Source organism: Squalius cephalus (assembly GCF_949319135.1).
Source record: "Squalius cephalus genome assembly, chromosome: 11".
Lineage (NCBI taxonomy): Eukaryota > Metazoa > Chordata > Actinopteri > Cypriniformes > Leuciscidae > Squalius > Squalius cephalus.
In genome coordinates, this window is record NC_137132.1 from 1,468,804 (window position 1) to 1,481,609 (window position 12,806).

The 12,806-nt window shown below is 41.1% G+C and overlaps 1 protein-coding gene across 1 annotated transcript in view; it reads left to right on the plus strand.

Moving 5' to 3' along the window:
• LOC307167420 (NLR family CARD domain-containing protein 3-like) overlaps positions 1 to 12,458 on the plus strand; it is a 40,638-nt gene extending 28,180 nt beyond the window's left edge. Inside the window, exons 9-11 of the mRNA XM_079886513.1 lie at positions 8,037 to 8,210; positions 10,147 to 10,320; positions 11,726 to 12,458. Of these exons, the coding sequence (XP_079742639.1) occupies positions 8,037 to 8,210; positions 10,147 to 10,320; positions 11,726 to 11,741 (364 nt within the window). The 3' untranslated portion in view covers positions 11,742 to 12,458. The remainder of the gene's footprint in view (positions 1 to 8,036; positions 8,211 to 10,146; positions 10,321 to 11,725) is intronic.
• Positions 12,459 to 12,806: the final 348 nt, after the last annotated feature.

Consider the following 12,806-nt stretch of genomic DNA (forward strand, 5'->3'; position numbering starts at 1 on the left):
CAAAGACAGACATTAAAATGCAATATAATTTTATGTTAGACTTACATTAGTCACATTTTCGTCATTGTGCCCTTGCAAAAGACCTTTTATTGGTTATTTAAATGTCAAAGAAATGTATTATTCACACTGTGAATTTAACACATTTAGGGTTGCTAAAATGGGACGGGATATTTTCACTTAAGTTCACTAAGATAAGAAAATGTATTGTAACACTCTTTTATGCTACAAAAGCCCATGACAAGCATGTAAAAAATGTATTTATTAATAAACATTAAAAACTGAATCATTAATATTTTATTTCTATTTTCTATTACATAAACAATATAGTCTACTTAAAAATGTGATTACCTATCGAGGTGAACTTGAGATGCGTCAATGACGCTTTGGGAAAGCCTCCGCGTGATTACATCTGAAGCACGTATGTCAACTAGTCCAATGGAAAGAATGAGCATCAGGGGCGGGTGACTTCACGACCAGGAAAGGATAAAAACACATACGGTGCAACCGTTCGCTAGCTTTTGTGCCTCAGCAAAGCACTCTGTGTCAAACTGTCTGATATATTTATTGTTTGTCTGTCACATTCCTTATATATAAGTATGGCGAAACAACTATTAGCCGTTGCTCTTATTGCAGTTTCGTCTTGGCACATTTTCGCGTTATTCAGACTTAATTGCCCGACCGAAACAGCTTATGTAAGAATAGATTTAAATAGTGAAGTCTCAGACAACTCCATAAGGACCAGCGAGCAGCACGCAAGAGACACAACAAGAGCGCGCAAGTGGTTTTTTCTAGAATACTCTGTTCTCCTGTTATTTCAGTGCTGTATTTTAATCGAGGTAAGGCCATCTTCGATTCTCTGCTTACTTTGGGTTTTTAACTTCACATAATTCTGTATTTTCGTTAGACGCGCTGCTTTATTTAACACAAAGCCGCGAGTGATATTAATTATTATTGCAGTCTAATTTGCACTTAAGCCGTTGCTCTTATTGCAGTTTCGTCTTGGCACATTTTCGCGTTATTCAGACTTAATTGCCCGACCGAAACAGCTTATGTAAGAATAGATTTAAATAGTGAAGTCTCAGACAACTCCATAAGGACCAGCGAGCAGCACGCAAGAGACACAACAAGAGCGCGCAAGTGGTTTTTTCTAGAATACTCTGTTCTCCTGTTATTTCAGTGCTGTATTTTAATCGAGGTAAGGCCATCTTCGATTCTCTGCTTACTTTGGGTTTTTAACTTCACATAATTCTGTATTTTCGTTAGACGCGCTGCTTTATTTAACACAAAGCCGCGAGTGATATTAATTATTATTGCAGTCTAATTTGCACTTAAGCCGTTGCTCTTATTGCAGTTTCGTCTTGGCACATTTTCGCGTTATTCAGACTTAATTGCCCGACCGAAACAGCTTATGTAAGAATAGATTTAAATAGTGAAGTCTCAGACAACTCCATAAGGACCAGCGAGCAGCACGCAAGAGACACAACAAGAGCGCGCAAGTGGTTTTTTCTAGAATACTCTGTTCTCCTGTTATTTCAGTGCTGTATTTTAATCGAGGTAAGGCCATCTTCGATTCTCTGCTTACTTTGGGTTTTTAACTTCACATAATTCTGTATTTTCGTTAGACGCGCTGCTTTATTTAACACAAAGCCGCGAGTGATATTAATTATTATTGCAGTCTAATTTGCACTTAAGCCGTTGCTCTTATTGCAGTTTCGTCTTGGCACATTTTCGCGTTATTCAGACTTAATTGCCCGACCGAAACAGCTGTACTCACTCAAGCGGCGAAAGCATTATCTGTATATCTGTGTAATTTGCGCGCTGTCGCGGAAGCGTCAGCGGAAGCGTTCAGCTCTCGTGTTCAGCCTCATCGTGTGAAGACCGACTCGGGTAAAGACCATCGACTCTACCTGCGCGACTCCACCGAGCAAGGACACCAGAAAGGCACTTAAGTATCTCCTTTTCCCTTTTCCTTCACTCTTTTATCTTATTGTTCACCTTAAACAACATGTGCTTTCAACACATTACTGTTATCACTCGGCAACGCCCTTTCATCACGCTCAAAAGGCAGCGCAATACTGCCAATCTGCGTCCCATTCTCTCATCCCCACACACTCCTCTCTCTCTTTCCGTGGGTCTATGGAATTGCCAGTCAGCTGTCAATAAAGCTGACTTCATTCCAGCCTTTGCATCTCATTCTACTCTAAATATCTTAGGCCTGACTGAGACCTGGATTCGTCCAGAAGACTCAGCAACCCCCGCTGCTCTCTCTAGCAATTTCTCCTTCTCTCATTCCCCTCGCCAGTCTGGGAGAGGCGGGGGTACAGGGCTCCTCGTTTCTAACAATTACAAATACTCTGCGCTCTCTTCTATATGCAACAACAACTCATTTGAATATCATGCTATTACACTCACAACTCCCATTAAGATCCATCTTGTAGTCATTTATCGTCCCCCAGGTCAGCTGGGTACTTTTGTGGATGAGCTGGATGTGCTGCTGTCCTCCTTCCCTGAGGACGGCACCCCACTTCTAGTCTTTGGTGACTTCAACATCCATCTCGACAAGCCGTATGCAGCAGACTTCATCTCTCTCCTAGCCTCTTTCGATCTCACACAACTCATCACCACAGGTACTCACAAATCAGGCAACCAACTGGACCTGGTTTACACACGCAACTGCACCACAGACAACATCTTGGTGAGACCTCTCCATGTCTCAGATCATTTCCTCATTACCTTCAGTCTACAACTCTCTGCCCCTGCACCACCAACCCCACCACCAGTCACTTTCAGGCGAAACCTGCGCTCACTTTCCCCCTCCCATCTTTCCTCTGCCGTCTCATCTTCTCTTCCCCCACCCTCACAATTCTCATCTCTGGATGTGAATACCGCAACGGATACCCTATGTTCCACTCTAACCTCTTCTCTAGACATTATCTGCCCTCTCTCCTCCAGGCCAGCACGCGCCACTCCCTCTAACCCCTGGTTATCTGAGGTTCTTAGGGAACACCGGACCGAACTCAGGGCAGCGGAGAGGAAATGGCACAAATCAAAAGACGCATCTGACCTGAGTACGTATCAATCTCTCCTCTCTTCCTTTTCTGTTGATGTTCATGCTGCAAAATCTTCATACTTCCACAACAAGATCAACAACTCCTCCAACACACGATTACTCTTCAAGACATTCAACTCTCTCCTCTGTCCACCTCCACCACCACCCACCGCCTCCTTAACTGCTGACGATTTTGCGATCTTCTTCACCAACAAAACAACATCTATCAGCAGTCAGTTCTCAGCTCCACACACACAGGAACCCAGACCGACCCCTTCCACAGCCAACATCCCTCTGCCCTCCTTTTCTCCACTAACCGAGGAAGAAGTATCTACACTTCTCCTCTCCAGTCACCCTACCACCTGCCCTCTAGACCCCATCCCCTCACACCTTCTACAAGCCATCTCTCCCACACTTCTACCAGCACTCACACACATCATTAACTCATCCCTCCATACTGGCATTTTCCCTACAGCATTCAAGCAGGCTCGGGTTACTCCACTGCTTAAAAAACCAACGCTAAACACATCATTTGTAGAACATTACAGACCTATCTCTCTCCTACCATTCATTGCGAAGACACTTGAAAGAGCTGTTTTCAACCAAGTAACATCCTTTCTGTCTCTCAACAACCAGCTGGATGTCAACCAATCCGGCTTCAAGAAAGGGCATTCTACTGAGACTGCACTACTGTCAGTCACAGAAGCCCTACGGATCGCAAAAGCTGCTTCCAAATCCTCAGTCCTCATCCTCCTGGATCTGTCTGCTGCCTTCGACACTGTGAATCATCAAATCCTTCTGTCCAGCCTCTCAGCACTGGGCATCACAGGAACTTCACTCCACTGGTTTGAGTCCTATCTCACAGGTAGGTCCTTCAAGGTCGCATGGAGAGGCGAGGTATCCAGAGCACATCAACTGACCACAGGGGTTCCCCAGGGTTCAGTTCTTGGTCCCCTCCTCTTCTCCATCTACACCACATCACTGGGACACATCATACAAGCACACGGCTTCTCCTACCACTGCTATGCTGATGACACACAGCTCTTCCTCTCGTTTCAACCAGATGATCCCACAGTAGCTGCACGGATCTCAAGCTGCCTGGCAGACATCTCGACGTGGATGAAGGAACATCACCTGCAGCTCAACTTGGCAAAGACTGAGCTTCTCGTCCTCCCTGCCAATCCGTCTCTACAGCACAACTTCACTATCCAGCTAGAGTCATCATCAATCACCCCATCAAAGTCGGTGAGAAATCTTGGAGTAACGTTTGATGACCAGCTGACCTTCACAGATCACATTTCAAAGACAGCTCGATCAAGCAGGTTTGCACTGCACAACATCAGGAAGATCAGGCCTTTCCTAACTGAGCATGCAACACAACTTCTCGTCCAGGCCCTGGTCATTTCTAGGCTTGACTACTGTAATGCTCTTCTGGCCGGACTTCCAGCATGTGCAACTAAACCTCTACAGATGATCCAAAATGCTGCAGCCCGTCTTGTCTTCAACGAGCCAAAGAGGGCCCACGTCACTCCTCTGTTCAGCTCACTGCACTGGCTACCTCTCGCTGCTCGCATCAAGTTCAAGGCATTGACGCTTGCTTACAGATCTATCACAGGCTCAGCTCCCCCCTACTTTCACTCACTCCTACGAGTCTACATCCCTGCCAGAAGCCTACGATCGGCCAACGAGCGACGTCTCGTGGTTCCATCCCAGAAAGCCACAAAATCACTTTCCAGAACATTCTCATTCACAGTTCCATGCTGGTGGAACGCTCTCCCCACCCTCATCCGGAATGCAGAATCCCTGACAACCTTCAAAAAACATCTGAAAACCCATCTCTTCCGGGAGCACTTAACCTCATAAAAAAAAAAAAATAAAAAAAAAACTCCCCTTTCCCTCTAACCCTCACTTATCGGGCTTATGCTACTCTGAATAATGCCTGAACGTTGTATCTTGAGCACTTCTTGCGCTGCTTCTTGTTTTTTGCCTCTTCATGATGTCTCGCTTAATCTAGTCCTACTTTGTAAGTCGCTTTGGATAAAAGCGTCTGCTAAATGACTAAATGTAAATGTAAATGTAAATAGTATGGCGAAACAATTATTCAAGAAGTGTGTTCCTCTCTGCCCTTGTTTCCTTACGGGTGGGGATACACACAATCTTTGTGTAGTTTGTTTGGGAGTGGAGCATGCTATGTCAGCCTTCGAGGGGCAACTCGGAGAATGCATTCCTGGGGTTCGCAAATGGATCTCTCGGCGGGGTTGGAGACGGGCTCTGCCTTATCTCCTCCCTTACCCGAGGGGATCCAGTGCTCTCTTCGTGGTGTCGGAAGCCCGCCCTGCAGCTTCTTCCGCCCGGGGAGAGAGCCCAATGCTTCAGTGCTCTAGCTACGAGGAGTTAGATGTATTGAGTATTGTTGACAGTGACACAAACATAAAGAGGGAAGAGGATTCGCCATCTCTTTCCCCCGCACATGAGGAGCTTGTGGAGGTCATAACACGAGCTGTAGATGGATAAAAAATTGATTGGTCAGCAGAGAGAAAAGGTGCTCGTCCTAAAAGCAAGCTAGACGAGCGCTTTTTAACTTCCAGTTTATCATCTCCATCACGGGCCCTACCATTTTTTCCCGATCTACATAGTGAGCTGTGTAGATCGTGGAATAAACCATATTCTTCACGTCTCTTCAGTCCTCATATGCACACATATTCTGATATAAGAGGACTGAAGGAATATGGTTATGGGCCGATGACCCCGGTGGAATAGACGCTCGACAGCTATCTGTCCCCTGGGTCAGCATCGTCCTTGAAGGCTCCCGTGTTGCCCACTAAACCTCTAAAAACAACTTCTAATTTAGTGGGCAAAGCTTATACGGCGGCAGGTCAAGCTGGAGCCTGTCTGCATACCATGGCAGTGCTTCAAGCCTATCAGGCAGATCTGTTTGGGGATTTGGATAGGATTGAGGGAGTGAGTCCCGACGAAATTCGAGAGCTTCGTCGGGCCACTGATCTTGCTCTCAGGGCTATGAAGGAGACCGCTCGTGCTATTGGGCGGTCTATGGCAGCCCTCGTAGCTACTAAGAGACATCTATGGTTAAACCTAGCAGAGATAAAAGAAAAAGATTGGGTATTTTTATTAGATGCCCCTATCTCGCCTTCTGGTCTCTTAGGTGACTCTGTGAATACAGTCGTTGAAAGATTTCAAGAAACTAAAAATGTATCCCTCGCCGAGTCCAGCCCCCTGGGGATACTGGGTGTGAGCATCCCCAGCCAAGCTCCTCATATCGTGCACAACAGAAAGAGTGTCGTGTCTCGTGCTCCTTCTAATAAATCATGGGGGCAGAGCCGGCACTCTCAGCCGAAGTCTTCCAAGTCAAAGCCTTATCTGAGGACCATTCTTATGGCGAAGAAGGCTTCGGCTCAAAAGAGGTCCTGACGCCACGTGTGTCAGACCACTGAAGACAGCCCCAGTCAGGGTGGAGTGTGTTCAGTGCATTCAGTCCAGTGTTGCCAACTATTTTCAAAGGAAAGTAGCTAACGCCTTCTTTAAAAGTCGTTAAATGTCGCTAGACGGCGTCATGCTTCAATTAGCATATTCATGACATCATTGCATCATACTTGCGTTCTGCATGCCTAATGTTTTCTCTCTAAATTCATGCTCACATACTGTATTTTAATATATTATAAAATAGCCGAATGTCCAATAAAGATGTTCTCATTTTCTATATTTTTTTGTCAGACAATAGAACGAGTAGCTATGATATAGTGAACGACTACATATTTTGTGTAAAATGGTCTGAATTGAGAATTCGGGAACTGGATGAACTAAAGCTCTGTGATAGTGAGTATTACAAGTAATAAGCACAAGAAAAGCAAGGAAATTAAAATGGTCAAACTAAATTCTTTAAATATAAAACAAAAGAGAAGCAGATAAGTGATAAGTTTGTGGAAAAACACTGCTAATTCACGTCTGTCAGCTGCCGTGCGCTCAACAGAAGAATGAGCCGCTGCTCCTCTCAGCCATTCACTGAACAGGGGAGACGCAGTGAGAGAGAGTGACGGCCGGGAGAAAGCAAGAGCTCGCACTCGCAGGACTGACAACATTTGGAGGTTACTGAGGTTTGTCCAAAAAGTTGCTAGATTTGCCGCTAGTCGCTTTTTTTGAAAGAATGTCACTAAAGGGCTCTGAAAAGTCGCTAAAAATAGCGACAAAGGCGCTAAGTTGGCAACTATGATTCAGTCTCACGTCGCTTCCACACGTCCACTTGAAAGGGATATTATGACAGTCATAGATAATGACACATTTCATCCTCTGTTGGAACAAGTGTGGATAACTTCTGTCAACAATCATCTATAAGCAAGGACAAAAATAAAGCAATTTAATTTGAATCAATATCGATTGTGGAACAAGAAAAATCTATTTTAAAAACATAAACAAAAAAATGCGATGGGTGACACACACACACACACACACACACACTGGGTTTCTATGTTTTATGGAGACTTTACATAGAAATAGTGAATTTTTTTATTTTATTTTAACTGTATATTCTATCCCCTAATCCTAACTGATGTATATGTTATGTTTATTTTAGGGCTGTCAAAAGATTAATTGCGATTAATCGCATCTAAAATAAAAGTTTGTGTTTATATAATATATGTGTGTGTACTGTGTATAATTATTTTGTATATATAAATACACACACATGCATGTATATATTTAAGAAATATTTGTATATAATACAAATATATAAATTACACATTTTTCTTAAATATATACAAGCATGTGTGTGTATTGATGTATATAAAATAATTATACACAGTACACACACATATATTATGTAAACAGAAACTTTTATTTTGGATGCGATTAATCGCGATTAATCTTTTGACAGCCCTAGTTTATTTCATATTGACAGCATTATGTTATTTATATTTGAAATGTTTTGTTTATATCTGGATATAGGCTTAATGTGTGTCATTGTTCTCTACAGGTTGAGTGATTGTGGTGTCACAGATGAAGGTTGTGCTGCTCTGGCTTCAGCTCTGAGATCAAACCCCTCACACCTGAGAGAACTGAATCTGTCTGAGAATAAACTAGGAGACTCAGGAGTGAAGCTGTTCTCTGCTGGACTGGAGAATCCTCACTGTAAACTGGAGGAACTGTGGTAAGATCATCTCTACCATAAAGACTCAGAGTGAATAAGGATTAATATGTAGATAGTGCATACAATATATCTTTGACGTAAACCCCATCCGGTGGTTCAGTGACAGATTCCTGCTTGAACCGCCAGATCCTGCCGGCGGTAGACGGCAGCGGTGTGGAGTCTCCCTGAAGAGGAACATTTACATCTGTTGTAAACTTTTCCTTCGTCAAAGCAGAGACCAGGAGACATTGGGATATCTTTCAAGCAGAAGTTACTCTTTATTGAGAACTCGCTGTGCATTGCTGTAGTCATCAAGTCTAACTAGGGCAGTGGACATTGTAGTTTATATACATTTCAAGGGGGAGGGATTTACATAGAGGTGGATACACTTGGAACAAAGCATGTAAATGAAGTATACAGGTTTAGAAACCCGCCCTAGACTCTAGAGTGTTACCAATCCTGCATAGATACTAATCCAATCAATAACTATTCAACGACTGGGGCTCTTCCTTGAAACTCGGTAATCATCATTTATACCTCAAATGCTAAGTTCAGTCTACTAAACTTTCTCAGTTTATATACTATTGTATTGGAACCTAAATTAAACATTTAATAAATTTGTAATACAACACTATAAATAGTTCTCACTTTAGATTAGTGCTTTAATATAGCCTTTATTTGACATTAATTACATTAGTATTAAGAGCTCCTTAAAATGTTTACAAATACATTAAGAACAATGTATTGTATGTATAAGAACAAATACATTAAGAACACACACACACACACACACACACACTCACACACACATACTCACTCACTCACACACACACACACACACACACACACTAGGGCTGGGACGATACACCTAGACCATGGGTAAAAGTTAAATCATACACTTATACAGACTGTACATGATGAATAAGAACATATTTACAAACACAATTAATCACATCTTTCTGAGTTTTATTTCAGAAGCATCATACAGTACTACATTCTCTTGAATAAATAATTAAATTACAAAAATATGTTTTAATAGTCACGTGTCGCCTCCTAGTGGCGAAGAAATGTCATCGATAAATGCGTTATTTTAAGTGCCAAGTTTCTATTTAAAGCTGATTTACTCTATTTTGATCGCTACCATAGACATCAGTGTTTATATTTAAACTTTAAACTTTTATCCCAGTACCTCTATGATAATTTGAACTATTGTATCACAGAAATAATGATACTATTATGAGGTTTAAAAGACCTTTTGTGAAGCTGTTTCATGACAACTCTCTCTGGGTCAGCGGCAGCGCCAACACAGATTTAAAATGTTGCCATATGATTTTGTCAAAGGTTTAATAGACAGACGAATTGGAAGAAGATCATGTGGGTGTTTGAATGGAGATCACAGTATTTTAAAGATGAATCGTGCAGCTCTACTGTCTTATCTCTCTCTCAGCATATGAGCAGCGCGAGGGCTTTTCAGTGCATTCAGTCTCACGTCGCTTCCACGCGTCCACTTGAAATGGATATTACGACACTCATAGATGGCGACACATTTCATCCTCTGTTGGAACAAAAACGGCTAACTTCTGTCAACCTCGTCTATAAGCAAGCAATTTAAATCAATATTGATTGTGGAATAAGTAAATAAAAAAGTTAGATAATGTAAATAAATAAAAACGCCATAGTTAGGTGAATGATTTTTTTTTTCTCCCAGCCCTAACACACACACACATGTTTCTTAAAATGTTTACAAACACATTAAGCACGCACACACACACATATACACACACGTGTTGGGTTTTATGTTTTATGGGGACATTCCCAATCCTAACTGATGTATTTTAACAATGTGAACTAATGAGTATTTGTATACATTTCATATTGACAGCATTATGTTATTTATTTTTTAAGTGTTATGTTTATATCTGGATATAGGCTTAATGTGTGTCATTGTTCTCTACAGGTTGAGGGATTGTGGTGTCACAGATGAAGGTTGTGCTGCTCTGGCTTCAGCTCTGAGATCAAACCCCTCACACCTGAGAAAACTGAGTCTGTCTTGGAATAAACTAGGAGACTCAGGAGTGAAGCTGCTGAAGGATCTGAAGGATGATCCACATTATAAACTGGAGACACTATGGTAAGAATAGTTTTTAACGATTTTCTTCATCATATTTTAATTTAAAGTTCAAATGGCTGATTTACTCACTAGAAATAAAAGTAAAGGTTCAGGTTTTCAGCGTTTCCCCTTTAACTGTCTCTATAGGCATCTTTACACAGCCGAGTTAAGGCTGCTCTAAAGCGGCTCTGTGTCTGCTCAAAGTTCTGTGTAAAAACACAATGCTGCATAAAAGCAAACTTAAAATATGACGGGTCTGACCCACCTCAACCCCTAGTATCAAAGATGACTCTGATATTGTTTTGGTTCAGTGTAAATGAACGCAATCTTGTGCCGCTCTAAACTACATCATTGTCATGACAACCAAACGAATCAAGAAGCGGAAGACAAAACATATAGGCCTAGCTCCATATTCTTTTAGCCAAATTAAAAAATGTCAGCCAACAAGGGACAATAAAGTAAAAGTGTCCTGTACTCACATCGTGAAGCAAACCAGCAAAATAACAGAGTAGTCGACGTGTGTAATCAATTGGCTTTCGCCGTTTGTAATCTTCCTTTGAAGAGTCTGGCAGATCAACGCGCCGCTACATTTCTCTCAGACACGGTAAATGCTTATTCAGCTTCACTGTGTTATATTATATTCCAAAAATCATCTTCTTGAGGACGATATTTCACTCACACATGACCTGCCTGAAACGCTGACGATTGCAGAATTGTTCTTTCTTTCTGGCTCTTTTAATCCTGCGGTGATCTACTCGGTGTAATAATTCATAATTTCTTTGTAGCATTTGTTCCATCTGGAATTTTTTTTATTAAGTAATAGAAAATAGCTATCAGTACCACAGAATTATGACAAACATCAGAGCGTGAGATCGCTATAGCACGCAGAGGAAATTTAAAATTCTGTATTTTTATTTATCTCGAGTTTTATTTCGTTGTTTACTAATTTAATTTCTTTTAAATTCATTTTATAACAAGTAAACATTTTAAATAAGTAAATATTTCCCGCTATTTTAATTCCTGTGTAAATGCATTCATGCTGCGTCAGAGAAGCAATAAACATTCTGTGTAAATGCACATTTTGTGATTTTTATGCCACTTCAGATTTGGTTTCTGTGCCGCTTTTTCTGTGTAAAGACGCCTTATGTGTGTGATAATCTGAGATTTGGATTGTTTGTTATTAACTGATATTAAATTTGTAGTGCGTGTAATGATCATTTCTGCTGGTTCTATATCAGCTGTCCATTGTGTGAAAGTGACCTTTCATGTGCTTTTGATTTTGTAAAGTGACTTTGAGCATCAGATAGAAGCTATATTATCATGTTTGAGAATGAATTGATATGGATTATCTAGTTAGTTTTCTTATGAAAAGATGTGACGTAATATCTCATACTGCATATGTGACTGTTTGTGTGTTTTATTTTAGGACTGGCCAGTATTAGAATGAACTAATAGATGACAGTCTGATCTTCTGATGATCATCTGATGGTGAATAAGGATCCACTACAGAGACTCACAGTCAACAGAATCAACAGAGACTGAAGATACAGTGACTTCACTGTTATAAATTAAGACTTCATTTTAGGGCTGCAACTAACAATTATTTTGATAATCGATTAATCAGACGATTATTTTTACGATTAATCGATTAATCGGTTTATCTACTTATATTTTAGTTTTGCCCATTTTTTCCCAAGTAAATTATTAACAAAGGGTCTTTATCATTCAACATAGACTTTTTAGAGATTTTAACCATTTTGCATTGTCATATCCTCATCAAAAACATACCTGGAGTTGTGTTTTATTATGTGTTAGTAATCCTTTGTCGAACTCTTCTGCAATCAAAACACTGACCCATACGTACTCTAGCAAATTTCACAAGGAGATTTCACAAGGAGATTTCAAATAATGTTTTCACCATGGCAGTCCTTAGGTCTCCTAAAGTAGTTTAACATCCCGAACAAAGCTTATAAAGGAATCTTGCAGAACATATTTTCACGAAGAATAAGAATAAAACAGAATACAGTTGCAGTAAATTGCATTTTATTTTATTTTTTCCTGTAAACACACAGCTTATACCTGGGAAACAGCTTTATAGCTTATGCTGTGAAATCAATCAGAAAGTTGAAAGTAGCTCAACTTTATGGTAATGAGCTATGACGCGGTTCAGCGGCAAGCAGCGGCAAACACCAGGAACCAATCGGAATATAGACAAGCTTCGCGCTGGCTGATTCCGGAGAAACATACAATGTAAACTTTCGTTCCTACCAAAACATTAGTTCCAAGAAAAAATAATTAATTGCAGAGTTTAACCATCATAGAGTGAAAGTGTATCATTTGCATGTGTTTTTAAGTCCTGTCAGTTTAACAGGGCGCGCTTGACAGGGCATATCTAAGAACGAGCAGAGAGAGAGCCCCGGCCACGCGTGCACACTCACCCGAGCGCTGTCTTGCTCTCTCTCTCTCCCTCGCACATAAACAAAATCGAAATCAATTGATACGATGGT